We start from the raw sequence: 24,371 nt of genomic DNA, 5'->3' as shown, positions 1-24,371 counted from the left end.
GTAACGTGCATGTCTAGAATTAGATAGGTGGCAAAATTATTCTCAAGTCCAAAGCCATCCATCTGGGAGCTCGGATATTATTATGAGCCATGCAATAGTATTCTTTTGGGAGGGAGACTGCTATATGAGAATATCAATTATATGAACTCATTTATGACATTAATAACTAGAGTAAAGCACATCCTTCAAAAATGTTGTGCAGTACATTGAAAAAAAAAACCTAACAAGACGGTTCATGTAGTTTACGCTGTTTTATTTGTGTGTATGTAGTACATCTCAGCTAATGAATAAATCAGCTTTGACTCAGACAAGATCTCGTTCTCTAGCTGTTAGGGTGTTTCTTAGTGCACATGGCCCACGCTGATTGGACATAAGACTCCTCAGGTTTTGCGTTCTACCTTAAGGCTGAACTTCAATTTTGTCCGTGTCTGCTTTTAGCCCTGTAAATTATGTAAGCACAAAGAGCAGTAAAGAGCTAAATGGGCCGTCTAACATGAGTGCAACTTCCAAAATGATGCATTTTTAACTAAAGCCTGCAGTGCAGTGCATGTTTGACTAGCCTTGGGCCCCTCACTGCATGCAAACCCACACTGCAGCTGTATAGCAGTGGCTCTTCATTTGGGTACTGTTTGGCATGTGGAAACCTGCAGAGAGCTTTTCACACAGAGTTGTTTTTTTTGGGGGCTGTTTAGACCAGTGGACAGGAAAGAATTCCTAATAAAAATGTCTGATTTGAATATAATATCATTTAGGGCTTGGTGATGTAACAAACATAACGTCACTCAACAATGTACAATGTCTACATAAATAAATACATTACTTAAAAGAATAACTATTTGTAATCATTTGAAAATCAATTATTATTACAAATATTACTATTAATATATGCAATAATAATAATAATAATAATAATTAATTCTATTTTAACGTTAGATCATAAGTATTTTTTTCTTGTTATTTTAAAAAGTAATACATTTGTATAATGTATTTTTGAAATGTTATAATAGCATAATTGATCATGATACTGATATGTTTCTCATATTACCCAACTCTAATATCAATTATATAATATTAATTAACATCCCTGCCACCTGCAGTGATATTCTAAAGTCTCTGTGCACAACCTGCACTTATATTAAACTGTATAAAGCAAGCACTGTACTCGTTTTTCCTGTCTGCCTTGGGCTCCGGGCTGCCATACAGTTAGTGTGGCCTATTCGCTGAAGGGAAATCGATGTTGGCTCTTCATGGAACGCTGATTCTGTCTGACTCCTGTGGAATAATTAAAGAGCCCCTTGCCCTGTCGCCACCATCATGATGACTAATGCACTTCATGGACTGCAGCTCTTACATAAATCAATAGCATTTTTATTTATTAATTTATTTATTTTGCTGTCAGTAAAAACGCGAGTTTTTTCCTCGCGGCAGTTGTGGGTCAGTGTGTCACTGTGCCATGTCAGCGATGTTGATCCGTTCCGACAGGCTCCATTCCTGCGCAAGAAGAAGAGAAACACACATTCCCGTTTCCACCACAGCAGGACAGGAGACATCGTATTAGTCACAGAGCGGGTGAGGGCATGGCATTCTTGCTTTATTACATCAGATGATTAAAAGAATGCTGCGGGGCTGAACACAGGACGTAAGGTCATCTGACTTGTAATTTACATGATGGCTTTTTTGGTGAAGCGATTAAACTGAATTATATGGAAATCTCAAAATGCTACCAATGAATAATCTAAAATTAAACACTGCTAAGGGACATTTCATTCATATCCTTTATACATTATTCATATTTACTGTAAAGAAATTCTTCCATGTCCATTCCAGGATTCCAAAAGATGTCTTTAGTAGATGGGATTATATTGTAATAAACAAAAACATGAATTCTAAATTGCATTTAATTATAAAAATATAGTGTATGTAATATTCCTTTTGAAAAAAAATACAGTCTGAACATTATAGCAATAGTGAATATTAGTTATAGTAATTATGCGACTGCTTTCGGATATATTGTGCATTATAAGTGAGGTTTTATAGGAAGCCACATACATCAACAATAATCATACAGAGCCACGCATACATACATAATCAGTTCAGGCAAGAGAAAAATAAAAATGTGATGGACTGTGATATTCTTCAGGCCTCTGCAGGCATTAGGTAAGGAAACATTAAATCGATGCCCTGTAATGCGAATTGACTGCTGACTTTGATCATTAGCCTTGGGAGTGCTTTAGCATTGAATGCTGTCAGGCTGACTGACTCAAATATTCAGCAGGCAGAGGAAAGGGGGTTGGGGGGGAGTGTAGAGAAAGAGGACTGCCACATACATTCATTCGAAGTATTTAAAGAGACACGTTTAGCAAATGGAAAGACTGGGTGCACAGTTATATTACCACCGGCAAGACCGAGCATTTTACTTACAACGAATGCACGAAACACTCATTTGACACAGTGGGTCAACACTGGCAGCGACGGCTCGTGTTAGTTATCACGTTCTTCCCACTCATCAAGCCGTGTGTCGGACCTTACCTGCCCTTCCTGTGCTTGAGGCCTTCTAATTCCCATATCTGTTGGAGGCTAAGCTGATTTGTCTTATTTCTGCTCAACAACAAAAAGAAACGGTTCTAGAAAGGTCAGAAAAGCTCTGTATTCTGAACAGGATGCTGTAAATTCCTTAATTCATAGCTCTTTCAGCCTTCCAGATAGGAAACAAGGGTTGTGTCTTCAGCTCATTATTTACCCATGTACACAGGTGCACTGTAAAGATGACCATGTTATGATGTGAAGCTGCTCACCTACAATTCCACAGCCTCCATACAGATTTCTCTCAAGACATGCTCCAGTTAAGCAAAAGGCAGACGTTGTTTCGAACAGATTGAGAGTTCTGTTTTCACGGTTAGGCACTATTACACACACACACACACACACACAGTTTTACACACAGTTAAGGTGAAACGTGATTTCATCGAAAGAAAGATGTAGTGATTTTAAACAGAGCAGAACAGAGCTTCTTTTGAGAGGGTTGTACATAAGAGTGACAGCACAGAGAAGAGAACGAAGCAACAGGCCGCCATTAATAAAGGAATAATAGGAAGTAGTAGAGAAGGATGGAAGAAAAGGGACGTTTTGTGTCTCTTCAGTACCTGAACCTAAACGCTGAACATACTGTAGAAGCTGAGAAGTAGCGCTGATACTAGATGCAGCTCCTAACAAGCTGAGTGTTCAAAGGCTTTTCAGTGCTCCGGAGAACATGAAAGACGTGTTTAAAATTTTAAAATCCTGATCTGTTCCAGTGCTATAGAGGGAGAGCAGATTTCCTCGTCGCTCTAATCCCCCTGTTGCTGGCATTGTAAATTAATTAAGATGTTTATGATGGATGCTAGCACCTAATGGAAAGGTGATGAATAATTACTGCACTGTAATGCTACTATTCTTATGCATTGGATAAGAGTGTGGAGAGGAAGGTGTGGTTTATGACTGTGCCCTGTGTATAACCCCTGTGTTTCATTACAACATTAGGGTCCTGCAGAAGCCTGCGATTCGGGTTTCAGAACTGTGCAGATCTTATGTGTGCCTTCTAGTGGGTCCACATCCATTCTGCATAGAATGTTCACATTTCCTGTTATATTCTGTATTGTTTCACTAAGCGAGCATAAACCTGCCTAAAAAACATAACCCGATCATGAGAAATGACAGCGGTGAAGCCTCCATGAAGTATTACAGACAGTAACGCTTAAGTGAGTGATAAAACATTAAACAGTGTGGACCTGCAAGAGTCTGCTTTTCAGTGATCCATGTCAGAGAAGCCCAAAGAATAAAATGTACCGTTGTACAGCTAACCATTTAAGAACATCGGTTGAGAACATCGGTTTACTGAAGGCCCATGTTCACAGGGTTCAACCTGCAGAAGCACCCTCTACTTCTCGAAACTCAACCACTGCTCATCTGAGCTCACCAACTTTTAATGTACAAGGAAGACTTGCTTCCAGATTCTTCTCTGTTCTGCGGTGGTGGAAAATACTTCCACTTGATGTCCAAACAGGCGAGAGACTAGCAGTATTCAAACAGTGTCTAAAGACCTACCAGTTTCAGCTATTCTTAAATTAGCACTTCTTGGATTTCTCTCCAACAGAGATTTGGGCAGATGGTATTCTCAGTCAGTGTCCTAATAAACCAATATTAGAATGTATTTACTGATGGAGACTTCAAGGCACTTTGTTAGTCATTCTTGATAAAGGCATCTGCCAAATGGCAAAAATGTAACAACTTTTTCAAAACTATTTATAATTCCGTTTTTTTGTGCTATTGCCTTATTATTCAAGTTGATATATATATATATATATATATATATATATATATATATATATATATATATATATATATATATATATATATATAAAAGGGTATGAGGTAAGTGTACTTCAAGGTTCTTCTCTGTTGTGGCATCTAGGTGGTGGAATGAAGTTCCCCTAGATAGTCCCTGGCTATCTTCAAGCGACAGGTGAAGACCTTAATCTTCCTGAAACACTTAAACTAACACTTTCCAAGTTTGCTTTGTTAAAAAAAATCTACAAAAAAATATAACCCTTTCAACAGAGTTGTAGTCTGATTTATCTTTAGTTTGTAATCTGGCATACCAGTGTAGATTCATTCATTGCTAGAGACTCAAAGCACATTTGTACGTGGCTCTGGAGGGCGTCTGCTAAATACCGCAAATATAAATGTAAATGTACTTTCAAGTCATGCAATAATGATCAAACTCAAGCCAAACTTTGCCAGGATTTTCCCCTTTACGTCGCTGTTCCCATGACAACAGGCCCCACATGTTTGTCTTGTGGTTCGCGTTTCTAGTTCTCGCTCGACCCGGTTCTGCTTTTGCTTTTACCTGATTGGGTTCACCTGTTTTGTGTTACTTCCGATCCTTGTTTTCACTTCTTTCGTTTTCACATTCAATACTTATGAATTATTCTCATGTGAGGTTACCTGCCTGTGTTTTGACTGGATTTGCCATGTTACTAAGAAAACTGAGCTTACACACTTACATCCTATCTTTCTCTCTACCTTTGTCTTAACACAAATGTATGTGTACAAAAGTTTGTCACTTCATCATACATGACAACATGAAGAGCTTATGTAGGTGTTATTATGTATTATGTATTATGTTCTGCTGGGAACATCAGTGTTCACAAAATGGCTTATTATTATTATTATGCTTTGTTCGTCATTTCTTAGTGAAAATTAAACCTATGAGTTGTAGACTGTATACATACCACTTGCATGTACATGGGAAATTTAAGCCATGCATCGTGGCCAAGGTTCATTGGAACCAATAGAGCGGGCTGTCACCGAGCCGATGTCACTAATGAGAGCTTAACCAAGCGACATGCTTAGACGTCATTTGATACAGGATGTAATTGAGAAATTTGTGTTTGCTGATTTATTTTTTTTCTGAGCCAGTTCTCATCACCTCTGCTGCCTGACACACATCTGATGCAGCATGCATAGAGCACTAATGTGCTTACCTCTGTCCTCATGCAATTCTGTCCTTGCTAGGGCTATATCACATACCAGAGCCTTTCTTCTGTTTTTCAGTCAGGGCTCAAACAGGAAACAATGCTATAAGTTACTGAGTGTATTAATAGGTCTTTAACTTTTTGTTGTCACACAGTGTTATATCCTGTGTTCCGTTGGCAGATTTATGGTTACAAACAATTTTGTGAACTCTGATTGACCCAGGCCAGTCAAGACAAAGAGACAGCTGTCTCACCTACTATTTATATGACTTCTTAATAGTTTAACTTCACTCAGATAACAAAGATGAGGCAACGTGAACAAAGAGATTGACTTACAATAATGTTCCAGACGAGATATATTCACATTATTTTCCCAAGAGTATATTTTGTAGGTAAGCATGCTGATTTTGTCTTTGTTTTAGGAATGACAGAAAAGATCATTTATGCATTGTGAATTGAGCAGTTTGAGGTGAAGGAAAGGGAAAGTTTAAAAAAAGTTTTTTTAAAAGGCGCTCATCTAAGAGCCAACAGAGAATCAGAACGAAAGCTGCAAAAGGTTTCTGTGGTACTTCAGCATCAAAGGGTCAAATGGATAACTAAACACCTTCTATCTTAGTTTTTATATTGCATGCTATATGCTTATCCGACTGTATTTTTTTTTTTTTACTAAGTACATTGTTTTTATGCTGATGGCACTATGCATTAGACAATGTCTACCCAGAAATACTACAGTTCATTATTACTGTTGTTTATTTATTTATTTATTTATTTATTTATTTATTATTTAACTTACCATGCTTTCGATTTCTCATCAGACTGAACTCTTGTTGACATAATTGCAGGATGTAGCTGATTTAAGTGTGTGTGCAAGCAGGAACGTAGCGAGTGGCTGTCTGATGATCGCTGATCTCTAATAGGGATATCTTTGATCTGTAGAAATCATGCACAAGCTCCAGCTTTTAATTATACACAACATAAAAAATAGATGACGTGCAAAGTGCCAGGCATGATGGCAGTCATGTAGCACTGCTTTCTGTTTCTGCCTCTGCCTCTGCCACGGAATCTGCCTCTGCTGTACTGGCAGATATGTTGAGAGACAATTTCCATGTTCGGGTCCAGAGGCTACACAGCAGTCTCGTGTTATTAATTGGATCATCGACAGACCTGTAATTCCACTCATGAAGCACTTATTACCTGTGAGACTTGTGGGGGGCAGTTAACATTATTGGCCTGGGCTTAGCACAGGCCAAGTTCATTATCCCAGTTGTACTATTACATTAAAATCTACCTACTGTCCAGTATGAAAGCAGCACCTGTTCTCTAGGTCTTGGCTACTACCTCTGTGGGCAATGTGAGCTCTCTCTCTCTCTCTCTCTCTCTCTCTCTCTCTCTCTCTCTCTCTCTCTCTCTCTCTCTCTCTCTTCGAAACTTCTGCACTTTCCTTTAGCAACATTCCCGGCTTTCACTAGCCAAGACAGAGTGTCCGACAGGGATTATGAGGAATGTTTAATTCATCTATGCTCAACCTGCTTGCTTAACATTCTGTCTGCTTTGCCACACTGAGGTGTCTCAGGAAAAGAGAGGAGAGGATAAAAGTAAAAGAGAATTAGATAAACAGTTCAAATGAGGTGATGTAGGAAGAGAGAGATGGTGGTAGACTTGCATTTTAAGATGTGGTTTGCTTTGGAAAGCACCCCAGCCCACTCCAACTTTCAGGATGTGAAATGCTATAGATTTCACATAAATGGTCTAGGAAAGAGGGGGAGAATAAAAAAAAAAATAAAAACAGATATGTGGTGGCTCTGCAGTCATTAATATGACTGTATTTTGATTTTGCACTATGAGATACTCTTTTTTTCTTTTATAAGATGTTTACAGCTGTGACATTTTGATGGGTGGAATTTCTCACTGTTTTCTTTATGAGTCATAAAGACCAGGCTGAGAATCAGGGTCCAGCATTCAGTAAACACTCAATAGCCATGCATCATTGTTCTGCATGTTCTAAGGAAGTGCTCAAGCCATGTGGCGTATTGCTGTGGTTTTCTGCAGTACAGTTTTGCTGACAAACATCGTTGGCACCCTTAACCACAAATGAGTAAAAAAATCAAAGAGGGGATGGGGGTGGGGTGTCTTCTCACAGGTGTTGAACAGTAAGTGAGATTTCTGTAACCTTTGCTGAAATTTCCTACTACTAATACAAGATGTAGTAAGTGACATTTACATGAATGTCGGAATAATCTACATAAAACTACATGAGTAAATATCAGAAGTTTTTTTGTCACACAAAAACAACTTTTGTTGTGACCAGAATCCTCAGTGGGCTTCAAGCTATTAAAATTCAGAAATAGAGATTCATCCTTTTATACTCTATATAACATTATTTTATTATTATGAAGTCTTGGAAACCATCAAATCTAAACAATCTTATCTACAATCTATTTTCATGTGGAGCAGCATTGTACGATTTACATCAAAGGAAGTGAGTTTTTTTTAAATAAACAAACAGCTGCATTTGGTAGCACTTTCCATTCAGCCACCCCATAATTATCTATTAATGCATTCGTAACATCTTTACTACATCCATAAATTATTATATACAATATTAAATTATTTATGAAAATCCATTCAACTTTATGTCAAAGTTGTATTAAAGTGTGTTGTAATAAAGACATATCATGTTGGTATTGGCAGTGAAATAAAGGTGCCTGTAAGTACATGGGAGGGGGATGGGGGATTAGGGGGGTGCGGCTCAACATGTGACTCGATGCGGTGGCAAAATGCTCTTGTAATGCGTTTGACATTAACATTGATGTTACTAATGCATCTTATCACGCAAGATACATTGAGGACCCCTTATTATCATGCATTTCACATTGGGTTTTAAAGATGGTAAAAATAGCCATCAAAAAGCAACAGAATGAGCTGCTTTGTATTAAAAAAGTGTGTAATTAAACCTATATAACATTTAGAATTTTTGCTGTTGTTGAGTTTGTTTTCTGATGTAGGTTGTGTGCTATGAGCATGGTTGGGAGATCTGTATGACAAGAGTGCTCTAATGGACATACAGTATAATACAGCATAGTTTGCCTAAATAGTGTATAAACCATAATTTCAATCCCAACTGAAAAAAGTCTCTTGTGCTGTTTTCGTACCTGTGTCTCAGAGGTGGACAAAAATGGCAGGTCAAAGTTCAATACAGTTAATCGAATTTTTTATTGAGTGGACATTCCGATTCTCCTTATGCTAACCTATTAAATTTTTTTGCACTATCCTGTCTCAAATACACATGCATGAGTGGGAGAAGCACTCTTTTTCACTCTGGTTGTGTTTCTGAAGTGTGGTTTGTAATGTGTGTGAGGGGCAAATGAAAGGTACACAATAGTTTTATATACCTTGTTAGCTTTATTTAAACTCAAGCCTATAGATGTATAGAAGAGTGTTTGTACAGTAGTGGTTTTTCTGGATAACCATAAAAGGCTTATTCAGTGGCCTACTGTATCGTGTCATGATGTCCTGCACAGAATGTGTTTATTGTGAATCAAATGGATGCTTGTGATATTTGTACAGTGTGCATGCACTTAAAACAAAGGGTAAGAAAAAATATCCATACTGTTCGCACTACTCGTTTTGTAGTGTTCATATTTAACTAATAATAAACATGCCCTATTGCTGGGTGAACGACGATGAACGTGAAGAAATATAAATGAACACATCGGTCAATGCACACTGAATAAGCCAATTTTTCCGAAAATGCAGCCACAGTAATTATTCTCTCCTAATAATTTCACAGTACGTCAGTGAAAAGTGCTCAGCAATACCAGAGGGCTGATGTGTCTTTATTTGTAGTGAGGTCAGCGTGAGTTCGGATTTCATGTGGAGCTCAGTGTTGGTCAGAAGCAGATCGGGGAATGGAAATATAATAAGGTGTGAGATTACACTCAGTGTCTGAGAGGGTTAAAGCAAGACATCTTAATATGTTGTAATTTCAGGGTTGCCAAGTCTCAGCAAAATTCCATCTACATTTTGAAAACCAAACAGTAAGACAAGAAACTAGCCCAAAATGTTCGGATATTTTAGGCAATGTAGAGCGGAGGCATTTTTTTCTTCAATTTCATTGAAGCATACACAAGTTTTTGTGCAATTATTATTATTTTGTAATCAATGCCTAGTATAGACATGATTAACACCATAAGCCCCCCTTTCTCTTTCAAATTCATTACAATATAAACTGAACTTGTACTGTGATTATACTGTCTGCCCTTTCATTGCCATATGGTATGTTTGTGGAGTTTAAATTAGATTAAATACTTCATATACATAAAACTTTCTTTCGGCTTCTCCCGTTAGGGGTCGCCACAGCGGATCCTCCGCACGTTTGATTTAGCACATGTTTTACGCTGTATGCCCTTCCTAACGCCACCCTCCCCAATTTATCCGGGCTTGGGACCGGCACTGAGAGTGGCTGGGGATGGTTCCCTGACCGGGGATCGAACCTGGGTCGCAGCGCTGAGAGCGTCGCATCTTAACCACTAGACCACCATATACATATTTGCTTTAAAACTGTGCCCAGTTTACTGTACAAAGCAGGAGCCTGCATAACCTGATCAGTACATTGCAAAACTTTTTCATCTACTTATCTTTTTATGTTTAAATAAATATGAATTGTTCTCTATTTCACTACTATCCAGTGGCTTTGTTCACACTCTGCAGCCTTGAGCCACTCCTGAGTCTGGGCAGGCGGGCTTGCTGTGTGTTGAGGGACTGCTTCTCTGTAATCATCATTTGTTTAAGCACTCGGCTGAATGGGTTTGTGTTGTGCTGCATCTTCAGCATAGCAATAACGCTTATCGGCTGCGTTCCCTGCAGAACAATTAAAATTCCATCAGAGTCGATCTGCCTGCCAGCCATGCCTGCTGTTCGGGTGCCCTTCCTGGGCTCATGTCAATCCCTACGGCTGCCATGTATTATTCACGAGCCTCAAGACAGTGTTCAGGACTCACCTGGAGCCTCCCAACTCCAATAAAGGAGCAGGTCAGTGGAGTAGATGGTACATTCTCCATGGCCTATGGATCACAGTCTCACTTCATGATGCTCTGACTCGCTATGACCTCCTCACTGGATCCTTATGTCAGAGACATTTGTTTTCTTTCCTTTTTTTTTTTTTTATATTACACGTGCCAAACCCTGGTATCTGGTTTTCATCTCGTTCTCTCTTTTTTTCAGTCTGTCTTGACACTAAAGCAGCATAATTTCCATGTCCTCTAAAACTAATTTGGATGTAAATCTGCTATTTGCAGAGAACTGTGCGGCAATGTGGTTAGAGGGAACCTGTGGATCGAGCAGAGTTGGGTTGCTTTTAGTTAAAACCAATTAGAAATGACCAGAAATAACAGCGCCTGGAGATGAAGAAGTCATTTTTCTCTTTAACCTCCCCGGAGAGACGGAGACCTCTCCATGGAGTTACTTAAGTGTTTTAGAATATTAGGGAGTGGCAGATGATGAGAATCATTATGCTTTTTTAATCATTGTATTTTTGCATTTGGAAGTTTATGAAAGTGTAATAAGGCTAAGTGTGTCAGGAAGAATGTTGGTATGACTTTGACAGAACTTGAGAAAAAATATATAGCCTTTGATCTGATTCTATGTTTATACATTTGTTTATTACAATTTACAATGTACAGTATATATATATATATATATATATATTAGGGCTGTGCGATAAATCGATTTTATCGATTAACTCGAATGTGTAGTTTACATCAATCAGTTTTAATAAAAATCGGTTTTCTCTTTAATGTCCGCCGACGCTCCCCTCTGGGCTCCCATAGTTTCGAACGAACACATGTCTTTTTTTTTTAGGCCATATCGCCCAGCCCTAATATATATATATATATATATAAAATGCATGTTATATTACAGTATTTCATGTTAAAATCTCCACTTTCAGAGCCTCACACACAGACACATTCTATAAAACTTCCCCTAACAAGGATAGAGCCACTGTGTCATATTCATTGCTTACCAGCAGCCTATAACTGCCCAAACACAAGTCCATGTAAATGTGACCTTTAATTAGACAGATTTAGATTAACAATACAGGTCGAGTTTATATTGACAAATTTTGCATTCAGAAAAAAATTTCCATTCCTTTACCATCATTATCCTTTCCCACTATTTTGTTCCAAATATCTATGTTGCTATATACATTTCTTGGCAAAAAATAAATACAATTGTCCAAGCCCACAATGGCAAAATGATAAGCTTTTAATACTATCAAATCAGAGTTCCTCTGCCACCATTTGCTGGATTATTCACACATACATATAGTGTTTTTGCAATCTAAGATCTTGATAATGATTTATTTACATTTATGGCAATGGGTTGTGTTTTATTGATTATTGCTGGTTTTGAACATCAATCTATTAAAGCACCTCATTGGATAAAACGTTTAATAAGTGGGCTTAACTAAAAGTAAGAAATCTGAGAGGGAAGCAGAATTGGTAATCCTTTCGAAACAACCTTGAACATGGTCATTTATGAATTAAAGGGGACTTTGGCTTAGATGATTCCCGTCTCCTGTGCAGGTCGAGTGCACTTGTCGCTGTGGTGGTGGTCTCTAGGGGAATGTTTTTTTCTACCTTTAATAAGTACTTTTGGGATGCTGCCAGATAAAAAGAAATTAATTAAGGTGGTTTTTAAAGTCAAATGACATGTCTTAAATCATTTATATGTACACTGGAAAGGATAAGATACATACTAAAGGTAAAACAAGCTAACCATAAGGGTACCACTCCATCAACCTGTGAGGGCTCCACCTCTGTTTTTCAGATTACTCATCATGTTACTTTTCTCAGGTGTTATTGCTCTCAACGTGTCCTTGCCCGACCAAGAGAACCTTCATCCCCCTCCTCGTTTCCACAGCTGTGAATGAGAATAAGTGAGAAGTAGCAGTCAATGAATCAAGCGTTCAGATCGGCAGCAGCCTAGGGGAAAGCAGGGCGGTATCCGTGCCCGTCCCCCCGGGATGGGCCTCACATTAGGAACTTCCTCGTTTGTGTATTTCTGCCACAGGTTAAATGGATCGCTCCCATTAGCTTGGTGAGAGGACTGCTCCATTACATGAAGGAGACTGTAACTTTGAATGCTCCGCAAAGGGAGGGAGCCTGACAATAACCATCCATGATCATCATCTGCTGTCAAGCGCTAAGGAACCGCGAATTATGACATACAATCTGTCTGGCAGACAGTAGCACCATGAGACAAGCTCTTCTTCTCTCTCCTACTCACTTTTAGACAACTGATCTCAAAGAACTCTTATAGAATGGTGGAGGTTGTGACTTTTGGATGACACACAGTAGTTCAGGTCTGACTGATCAGCTGTTCTCAAAGCTTGTTTTCAGGTTGGTGAACTTGATATCAATGGTTTAATGTCTGTTTTGGTGTTTATTTGCACCAACTGGTCCCAGCAAATGTAATAGAAAGAAATGCTGTAGTGAATGGTGACACGTATGGCAAGATTATCTTAATGAAAAATTGATATTTTTAACGACCATACATTTTCATTAACTATCCAAAGCAGTTACAGCGACTGTATAAAGTACATCATTAACATAGAAAAGGGGTGACTTTAAAGTTTGAAATAAAATAATTATTTTTCATCTGAAGTGTAAAAAAACGCTAAAGGTAAGAAATTTGAGATTAATCGGGTCATGTTGTATGACTCATGAGTGTGTTTCCTACACAATGGCTGATGCAAAGAGCAGAAATTATCATGAATAACTCTTTGCCCTTGAGCTGACTTCCCTGAAGCCGGGTGTTGAACGGCAACAAGCTCGTCTTTATGATTGTGATTCAGGTACACTTACCTTGCTGTTGCATGCATAGTAATGATCTTTTCATTTCACACACTTTACATTTATTATGTGGAGGGATGAAGGAAGGTGGGAAGGAAGGAAGGTGGGAAGGAAGGAAGGAAGGAAGGAAGGAAGGAAGGAAGGAAGGAAGGAAAGAAAGAAAGAAAGAAAGAAAGAAAGAAAGAAAGAAAGAAAGAAAGAAAGAAAGAAAGAAAGAAAGAAAGAAAGAAAGAAAGAAAGAAAGAAAGAAAAACATCTTTCATTCATCTTGTGGAACTTTCTCACCAGGACATAGTGACAGTATGTTGACAAGCAAGAACTGCTTTATCAACGTTATGCATTATGTCATGCAACGTTTGACTCCCCCATCTGTCAAGGATGGCTTCACCTCCATACTGACCCTCACCCCATCCTGCAGCAGAGCACATGCATAACCAGGCTGGCTTGAGAGGTGTCAGGGCCCAATCACCCCCTGCTCTGAACTCGCTCACTGGTTCTCTGGCCTCTGAATGACATACAGAGGAGGAAATGGGCGAGCTGTAACACCTTCCCCCTCTCCCACAGCAACAAGCCATTTTTTTCTGAACTAGCTCCGCACCATGATTTCGATAATAATGATTTGCGATCGCAGCGATGTTTTAGTGTTAAGATTTTCAAATCACTATGTGACATTGACAGAACGATTATGGTGATTTGAGAAGAAATGGAGATGGACAGATCGCTGAAGAATGAGGAGGGAGCAGCGGCCAGAGATACGACTGTATTCAACACTATAGCCTTTCTCTTTTACCGTTGACCAACTCCTTTCAGGAAATTTAATAACCAGGCACTTATTTGTTTTTGTTTCACTCTAGTGTGTTAAAGAACGCATTTGCTCACACACTGATAGCATATCAGCTTCAAGCGCTCACGTATCGATTCATCACTGTGGTTGGGTCAAGCAAGTCTTCAGTGTGTGCTCCTTAGAGAACCTCTCCGTGTCTACACTCGCACTCCAAAAACAAGTAAAATACATTTTGGTATGGATTTTTGGTCTGAGAGTATACAAATATAAACCAGAATTCGTCAGTGAAACAAAAGCCATGCTTTAATATTGAGCAGAAATTAAATAAAATATAAAAATATTTCCACATATGACTACATCGGTCCTGCTTGAGGGTCTGCTCAGAAAGAAAATAGACAGGATTGCAGTATTTATTTTCAAAATGAAATTGCTAATTTCCTTGGACACATGATGTAATAATTACACCAGAAAACTCCACTTGGTGTAAGGCTTACATGATGATAACACACCGCCTCCTAGAATTAGGAGAATTAGGAGAGTGGTGCTGGTTGCCCAGAGCACTCGTGTCACTGTTAGCCTCCGCTTGACATCATGGCTAAAGGAGGCTAAAGCTGATGCTGACTGCTGTGTGATTTTAATTGTAGGCAGGAGTTTCAGGGGGATTACTGCCTCATTTTTTCCCCTCAATGCCATTTTTCTGTCAGCTTAGTGTTCCCGTAGAGTTTTGGATACAGGTTGTAGTTGTATGCCCATTCCTGTCACATCACCGAATCACACTGGAAAATATACACATATGTATCTCGCATGCAGTAAAAACACATCACACTGAACACATCGACGGATCAGCAGACCAGTGAAAGAAAAATATAGCGCTTTGTTTGGGCAGGTGTAAAGACACACTCATAGCCTGCATGCTCAGATTACAACTTCGGAGAACACAGTTACAACATTCCTGCCTAGAATTCCATACATGCCACACTCTTTATTTTCATCACACAGAGGTCAGCGATGACAGTGAGGCAATTGGCTGGTTGGTATTGTGACTGCATGCTGACCTGTTTGACCTTGCCTGGGCACAGCCTGTGGCAGCACTGAGCAACTTTGTCACAGTCAACAGCAGCTTTTGGCCTCGGGTCAATGTCAGGACTCACAGTAGCTACATTCGGCAAGACTGTTTGAGCTGCATTGCATTTTGATTTGTCTCTCAAATCTTCTTTAAGGAACGCATTTTATTTTGATGACTACAGTTTCCTTAGGTGTGATTGTGTGTGTGTGCACGGTGTCATGTGATGAATCGGCATTCCATTCAGAGTTTGCCTAATGCCCAGTGTTCTAAGGATAGTCGCAGTGTCCACCATGGACCTGAACAGGATCAGGAGTTTACTGAAGATAAATGATGATGTTCCACTGGGGGGGGGGGGAGTAAGTACAGTAATTCCTCATTGTTTTGAACTGTACCACAAACTATACACTCTTCACATTAACACTCCGGTTTGCACAGGACTCTTCAAAACACTTTGATTTGTACAAGAAAACCAAATAAAAATAAACTTTATTACCTGTAGTACCTTTGGTTTTGTAGTATATATTGCATGTTTTATTGCCTTTGTTTGATACTGCTGGAAGTAAATTTCCCATTGGGATGAATAACGTATCTATCTATCTATCTATCTATCTATCTATCTATCTATCTATCTATCTATCTATCTATCTATCTATCTATCTATCTATCTATCTATCTATCTATCTATCTATCTATCTATCTATCTATCTATCTATCTATCTATCTATCTATCTATCTATCTATCTATCTATCTATCATCCACCCACCCACCCATCCATCCATCCATCCATCCATCCATCCATCCATCCATCCATCCACCCACCCACCCACCCACCCATCCACCCACCCACCCATCCATCCATCCATCCATCCATCCATCCATCCATCCATCCATCTATCTATCTATCTATCTATCTATCTATCTATCTATCTATCTATCTATCTATCTATCTATCTATCTATCTATCTATCTATCTAAAGATTGTTTTTCTTTTCCTGGCCTCCTGTATTTATAGGATATAATTAACTGACACTTCAATGTGCTTAATGTATGTATCTTATTCGTGATAAATGCTGTTAATGTATTAAATATGTGTGTTCAACAAGAGTTTCCTCTGTTTTTCAGGTATTTCAGTAACAAAGAAGACGCATACTTGTAAGTACAGAATTTTCTACACATTGTATTAATTGGTTTTAAAGTTTAAAAATGTACGAGCTCGAGCTTTTTTGTATTTAAAATGATTTTGATCGTCGAATATGAAATCGAGATGCGTCCTTTTTCGACTGGTTCAAAAGAGGCCTTACTATAATGGCCAGTTTGTTCAAACAGATCATATGACCGATTCATTCCAGCTCTTTCTGGCAGCATTCTGTTGTCTGTTCTGCTTGCAACTGAAAAACAAGGATGTGGTTTGCATGTGACCTTTGTGAGGGAGGTTAAAAACTCTGAACTGCTTTTTACATTCTAGCTTGGGGGGAAGATAGGCATCAGCTTGAGCGCAGGAGAGAGCGTGCAAATCTCACGGATTAAGTGTTTTTATCTCCAGTCTCCTCCTTCTCAAAGCTGTTGCAGGATGCAGTGGGCTATAAGCAAACAGACCACGATGAAAACTTGATATGATATTAGGCCTAAAGCAATGTAAATATAAGTTTTTTTGTTTTATATCACAAGTTTCGGTGGAAATTGAAACAATACCAGCACATTGAATTCCATGTAGATTCACCATCCTGCTTGGTCATTTTTTTTTTTAATTAAAGGAATATGTTAGAGGGTTTTTTCTTTCAGATTCATCCCAAGTTAAGAGTGTTAGTCTTTCTTCCTTTTATCCAGTGGCCTACTGCTATCTTAATTAGAGCCCCGATTGCCCCTGCTTAAGAGCGAGGAAGTGAAATCAAAGAGCATGTTTCAGAAGAGCAGGTTCAAAGCCACGGACACAGTCTGGACCACACTATTTAATCTCACTGAAAGAAATGGTAATGACACGTGTCACTGGGTGGAAAGAGAGAGCGTGTGTGTGTGTGTGTGTGTGTGTGTGTGTGTGTGTGTGTGTGTGTGTGTGTGTGTGTGTGTGTGTGTGTGTGAGAGAGAGAGAGAGAGAGAGAGAGAGAGAGAGAGAGAGAGAGAGAGAGAGAGAGAGAGAGAGGGAGAGGGTTGTGTGGAGGCATGCTGGCACTGAGGTCCTGGGTCAAAGCCGTGCTGTGCAGTAGAGATGATTCAAAGGACATGTAATAGTGGGAGGAAAGGTCTTGTCAGTTACAAGGAGAACAGACATTTTCATTGACTGTAAAGTGCTAATGAGGGCTGGGTTATGTCTGTCATGTTTTAACAGCCGAGTAACACCTTAGTAAGAACTTTTACCTCGGTATTTGCCTCAGTTAATGCCTTTGGAAAGGTAATTTTTTTTTACAGTTTGTATACTATTTGAAAGTCAAATTTGCTGTTTACAGCCTATAGTCTATTGCATAGTTTGCATGTGCAAATGCCTCCTGAATCCTTCATATTATTTGAATGGAAATAAAGGAAAACCAGCCTAGATTTTTACAATGTAAGAATTCCAATTAATAATAAGAAATCATATGCAACAAGAGTACAGTCTGGATCATAAGGCAAAAAACAAGAAGAATGAAACAAAATAAACAGTCAGCCACCGAGTCCCATCTGAATTAATTTAATTCATTCATAAAATAGTTTTTATGTGAATTAAGTGATATTTTGAACGCAAACATTCAGGTACATTGTATGATTTTATTTCAAACACAAAACAAAAGTGCCCCCCTGCCAACATACACACACACACACACACACACACAAACACACACACACACACACACACACAGATACTGTTTTCACAGTTAATTTGCACCCTTACGATCAGTATTTGAATTTCTTTTTTTATTTGATAGTATGTTTGGCTAATTATGTCCAAGCAAAGGAAACCAGGCTTTAAGCTGAAATATCCTGTTATTAACCAGAAGAATTTATGATGCCATCATTTTTCAAAAGAGATCCTAAATGACTAAATACAAAATCCTCCTCTGTCTTTCCCTAGTGTTTTTCCGCATTTGATGGTCAGTTTTGTCGCCAAGCGTGTTAATGGTGCTCATGACGTTTTGGTTTCATCTGACCACAATACCCAACGCCAGCTATAATGATGCTTGGCGAGGTTGACGCTGTGCCACTGTTAAAGATCTTCCAGAAAGGCTTCATTTTATATAAACATTTTTGCAAATTTTTTATGAACAGTGCCATTAATTCTGGAGGTCACTGCATGTAATTACCCTCTCTGTCTCCAGACCTGATTTAAAAAAACAAAAGCAGTGTATGACATTTAACAGCATGATAAGAGATATAATAAGAAGAAAATCTGGCAGAGTTAGACTAGATGTCAAGGAAAGAGGGAAAGCAAGGCAAAAAAAAAAAATCCTGCTGATGTCATACACAGTTTTCATAACTTAAAATAAAAGTATGTTTCTGACTTTTGATAGCAAGTTAACATCTGTGAAACTCAGTGAGAACATCTGTGAATCTTAACATACTGTACTAAATGTCTTGTTGCTATAAAGTGGGTTTCATTGTCTTCTTAATTTTGGGTATGCAGACTTTTGCACCTAAATAGCATTTTGAATTTAGAGACTGTAGAGATATAGAGCGAATCCTTGGAAATGGGGCATATATTCACACACACACACACACACACACACACACACACACACACACACACACACACACACACACACACACACACACACACACACACACACACTCCTTCAGCTCATCTTCCACTCCTGCCTGAGTAATCAAGGGGCAGCTGTTGGCTCGCAGCCTTTCCTGATCCCCACACAGCTCGACCTGTGATAAAAAAGTCCTCTCTAAAAGATAATAGATACTTCACACTTCTTCTTGATGACCACTGATATGGCCACTCATCTCGATTCACTGCTTACTTTTTTTTTTTCCCAGCACTGGTTTTCTTGAAGAAAGAATGTTGGGTTTGAGTTTGACTGTAGCAAATTCATGGTCATGAAATAAATCCATAGAAAGAACTTTCTTCTTTGAATCAGATTCTTTGAAGTTCTCCAGTGAAATGAATGGGATTTTTTTTTCTCTTTTTTTGTCATCCAAAAACTTGCGCATAATTCTCCATGCATCGCAATTCACAGTTCAAGATTGTTAAAGCTTTGCTTTACGTTTGAACCCAGGGAGATATATTGAGCCATGTGTTTACTCCGTTTTCTTCAAAAGCATGAAGTCCATACTGTCAGCGGGGCGTCTTGGATAATTGACAGTTGCTAGACTGTAAAAAGGGTCTGATATCAAATAGATTAAATGTTGATCAAGCAGAAAGTTCCTTGTTTTTTTATGAAGCTTTATTATTTTGTTACAGAAATGGAGGTATTCCAATTATTAACAATAGATGATGTATTGCCCATTATTAATGTATAATTGGCTAAATATATTTTGGCTACTTATTACCAACCACATTTGGTTCTTCCTTAAACTTTTAACACAAAGTTGCAGGCACAGTTGTCTAAGCCTTTGAATGCAGTAGCATTAAATTTGAACTTTACTTGAACTTGGAGAACCAAACCCGTTCCAACGTGACAATGTGAGTTTCATGATGATATGAAGCGCTCCGACCTCAACCGTATCGAACACCTTTGGGATAATTTGGAATGCTGACTGCACCCCAGGTCTCCTCACCCTACATCAGAACCTGGTATTAGTACCTGATATTGTGTGTCCACAAACTTTTATCCTGTATTTCTATATTAGTGTGTTTTCTGTTTGTCTGGAAGAAATGTTCAGTGTGTCTGTGCGAGCAGTTAGTTTTGTTTTTAGAATTGCTGATAAGGGGTGCAAGCTGATTATACAATATTGCACAGGCTCTTATTTCTCATTTGTCTACGTGTGCATGTGTCCCTCATGACACCCTTATGATCTCAGGTCTTCTGTGTGTAATCATTTCTGCTTACTGCACAGATAGCGGCTTTGCAGTATCGGATTGTCTGTTCATTGCACTACGGTCCAAAGTCTATTTGTAAACCTTTGCTACTAAATTAGGTACATAGTACACCTGGCACTAAAAAAGTATTATCAGAGTTTATAAGGCTTGCTTGGTTTTCTTGTAGCTGGTGGATATAATAGAGGATTAGGTCCCAGTTGCACTTCCTCCCATAAATAAGCATCAATTAATAACAAATGACAAGCAGGCAACACTCGATTTGTTTTTCTATTTTTTTTTTTAAACAAATTATATTCCTATAATGTTGTGATTTGTCAAAGACTTCAGGTTGAACATGTTCAATATGCTTAAGATGAATTGACTCAGTGTTGTGTGTGTGTTTTGTTATTCTGAAGTGAATTACTCTTCCTAACATATTGTGCCTGATGTCTAGTTAGTCATAGATGGCATGTATTGAGCAAATGAATTATTCGCTTATTTGTGCACGAATGTCTTGCCAGAATGGCAGTCATAGCCATGTTAGAGAAGCATATTTGAATTACACTTGGGTTAGTCAGGACCTTAGGGAAGCAGAGCTATCGATCCAATGAGAGAGAGAGAAATAGAGACTGTGAGAGAAGGGGAAAAAGCAGGGGCGAAGTGCAGTCAGGGCTTATCTATCTCCATAGTGCAGACAGGCGGTAAGCCCAGACAGACTAGGTTTATTGAGAAGCATCGCCTAACCCCTGCTCCTTCATTTGTTTACCTTCCCATTGAGTGCGGTGAGACTCTCAGAGAGGCAGCCTCGCTTATCTCAATCAAATGATTAAGACAGCCAACTTCACTGAAATCTGAAAGTACTCAACAGCCTTAGGGCTATCATTAAACTGGTCTGCATTGAGCAGAAGAATTATCGTATTGTTTTGCTCTTTCTCATAAAAAGCAGATGTTTTACAGAAAACAACCCACTTATGCAAACCTGGAGGAGGGAGTAGAAATAAACATCGTCTCCCAATCACTCTGTATTTATACTATGTACAAATTAGAGCTGTCCAAATTAAACTGAAATAATGGATCGCAACTAATCAGATTATTATTATTTTAGCAGATAATTGCAGTACTAATAATAAAAATTTTTACATTTGCAGCACTGAAACAATGTTATAGCGCTATAGAGACTGGGCTGTTGTGTAGAAACAATGTGATAGAGCTGTAGAGACTGGGCTGTTCTGTAAAAACGATGTGATGGAGCTGTAGAGACTGGCTGTTTTGTAGAAACCATTTGATAGATCTGTAGAGACTGGGCTGTTCTGTAGAAACGATGTGATTAGAGCTGTAGAGACTGGACTGTTGTGTAAAAACTATGTGATAGAGCAGTAGAGACTGAGCTGTTCTGTAGAAACGATGTGATAGAGCTGTAGAGACTGGGCTGTTGTGTAAAAAACTATGTGATAGAGCAGTAGAGACTGGGCTGTTCTGTAGAAACGATGTGATAGAGCTGTGGAGACTGGGCTGTTGTGTAAAAACTATGTAATAGAGCAGTAGAGACTGGGCTGTTCTGTAAAAACGATGTGATAGAGCTGTAGAGACTGGGCTGTTCTGTAGAAATGATGTGATAGAGCTGTAGAGACTTGGCTGTTCTGTAGAAACACTGATAGAGCTGTAGAGACTGGGCTGTTCTGTAGAAACGCTGTGATTGAGCTGTAGATACTGGGCTGTTCTGTAGAAACGATGTGATAGAGCTGTAGAGACTGGGCTGTTCTGTAGAAACGATGTGATAGAGCTGTAGAGACTGGGCTGTTCTGTAGAAACGATGTGATAGAGCTGTAGAGACTGGGCTGTTCTGTAGAAACACTGTGATAGAGCTGTAGAGACTGGGCTGTTCTGTAGAAACGCTGTGATAGAGCTGTAGAGACTGGGCTGTTCTGTGGAAATGCTGTGATAGAGCTGTAGAGACTGGGCTGTTCTGTAGAAACGCTGTGATTGAGGTTTGGAGACTGGGCTGTTTTGTAGAAATGCTGTGAAAGAAATGTAGAGACTGGGCTGTTCTGTAGAAACACTGTGATAGAGATATAGAGACTGGGCTGTTCTGTAGAATAATTGTGATAAAGGTTTAGAGACTGGGCTGTTATGTAGAAACGTTGTGATAAAGGTTTAGAGACGTCCCACCTCATGAAAATTGTGGACCTTTAAAGATGTAGATGCCGACCCCGCAAACACCCCGAACCATCTAGAGACGTACCAGGGCCATTTGGATACCACTTCATGTGGAGTTTGGACATTGGACCTCTTTGAGTGTTCAAAGGCTCGGGCATGGAGAAGCTGGAGTTGGATCTATGATGATCTCAAATGTTGAGCTATTTTATGAGTTGCTCAGTAGCTCCTCGTTCCATAACCTCAAATGACTGTATAAGACTGTAGAAACGATATTTCTCATAATCTTACATTATAGTGCTCATGTGAGTTCTCACTCTCCAGTGTTCTGTATTGTTTAAAGATTTATAATCACACTCTTGATATCACCCAAATGAGGATGGGTTCCCCTTTTGAGTCTGGTTCCACTCAAGGTTTCTTCCTCTTAACATCTAAGGGAGTTTTTCCTTGCCACAGTCACCATGGCTGCTCATCAGGGATAAATACACATTGTTCACTTTAACTGTTAAATTCTGTAAAGTTGCTTTGAGACAATGTCTGTTGTGAAAAGCGCTATAGAAATAAACTTGACTTGACTTGAGCTATTTTGTAGAAACTCTGGAGATTTGAAAACACTGAGTTTTAGTTATCTTTCTGTTATCTAAGTGTTGTTGCTGTTTATGTTTGGCAATTAAGATTAGTCGTTAACTACAATGTTTGACATGCTGTAAACTTTTTAAAAGCACTGTTACTGAGATCAATGTGGTAATTTTTTGGGGGTAAATGTTTTGTTACTGTTCAAGAATTACATTGTGAAAAAGCTTTAGAAACTGTGCTGTTTTTAGAGACACTGTAATAGAAATGTAAAAACTGCTGTTTTTTATAATGATATATAAAAGATTTTGAGAGTTTTCTGTTCTTTGGAAATGATGTGATAGAGATGTAGAGACTGAGCTGTTCTGTAGAAACTCTGTGGAGATTTGAAAACACTGTGACCTTTAAGATGGTAATTATCGTTTTGGGAAATGTTTTGTAACTGTTTATGGTTTGGCAAGTTGGATTGCTAGCACCCAGCTATGGTCCTTGGCTCCAATGTTTGACATGCTCATTTTCAATTTATCACTGTATTAAAGTTATTCTCAGGAGCTCCGATTATTTAAGGTAGAGGGGAATGTAAGACTGTGAGGATTTACACATCCTGTCTTGCTGTACACACACTCTGGAGACATAATGTATTGTATAGTGGATATACTTGTGTACTCTGGAAAAGCCCAGGGCAAGTACATGATTCAGAATGCAGCAACACAAGCGCTGTTTAAAATTCTGCTGTCTTGGTTTGTCATAAAAATGGATTTATAAAATGCTGTGGTGAAAACTGTGCAGCATTGGAAGAAATCTTGAACAATTGTGTAGCTGAGGCTTGAGATAGTCAACAGAGATGTACAGGTAACCGGTAGGAAAAAGGCTGATTATGGGATGCAGCTCTGTTGTTATACAGCACAACTCACTTTGCAGCACATCATAAGCAGCAGTATCTTTTTCACTTTCATCAAGATAGATATAACACATATTGTTGTGCTGTGCGAACGCTGTATGTTTGTCAGGATGATGACAGTACGTAGGGTCCCCCCCCTCAAAGCATTGTAGCAGTAATCTTAGTGTACATTAAACGAAGCAAAAGCAGTTACGATCATCTGGAGAAAGGGTTGTTTAAAATCAGCAGAACATCTCCAAAGTGCGCTTTTTGCCGAAGCAATTTCATTCTCAGCATGCCACAGAAACATGAGGTTTTCTACCTCAAATAACAAGAGACGCTCAGAGGGAAGGAAAAAGCACTTCACTCTATTTGACAGCCTCCAATTTTAACAATAAATTATGTTTCATCTTTGCCTATTTGTTTGTTTCATGGAAAGATTTTTTTTTTCCCTTTTGGATGCTTTGCTTTAATCCATAATAGTCAGCCATTTTTTTTTTTTATCTGAAATAGGTCAGTATAATCACAACGGAGAAGGATGGGACGCCACGGCAAAAAGGAAATCAATAGAGATATCTATTTGTCATAAAGCAGGACGGCTTGATTTT

General features: G+C 38.8%; 1 protein-coding gene across 2 annotated transcripts in view; it reads left to right on the top strand.

The window, feature by feature from the left end:
• Positions 1-24,371, top strand: part of roraa (RAR-related orphan receptor A, paralog a) — a 248,205-nt gene that overhangs the window by 149,492 nt on the left and 74,342 nt on the right. Inside the window, exons 1-2 of one of the 2 annotated variants that reach the window (XM_083545889.1) lie at positions 5,815-5,905; positions 16,340-16,369. In XM_083545889.1, coding sequence (XP_083402015.1) covers positions 5,854-5,905; positions 16,340-16,369 — 82 coding nt within the window. In that variant the 5' untranslated portion in view covers positions 5,815-5,853. Of the gene's footprint in view, positions 1-5,814; positions 5,906-16,339; positions 16,370-24,371 lie in introns of those variants that run through there. The other variant, XM_083545888.1, reaches the window with a different exon arrangement.

This window comes from Silurus aristotelis (genome assembly GCF_946808225.1).
Source record: "Silurus aristotelis genome assembly, chromosome: 7".
In the NCBI taxonomy this organism is placed as follows: Eukaryota; Metazoa; Chordata; class Actinopteri; order Siluriformes; family Siluridae; genus Silurus; species Silurus aristotelis.
This window is presented reverse-complemented; position numbering and strand designations above follow the sequence as displayed.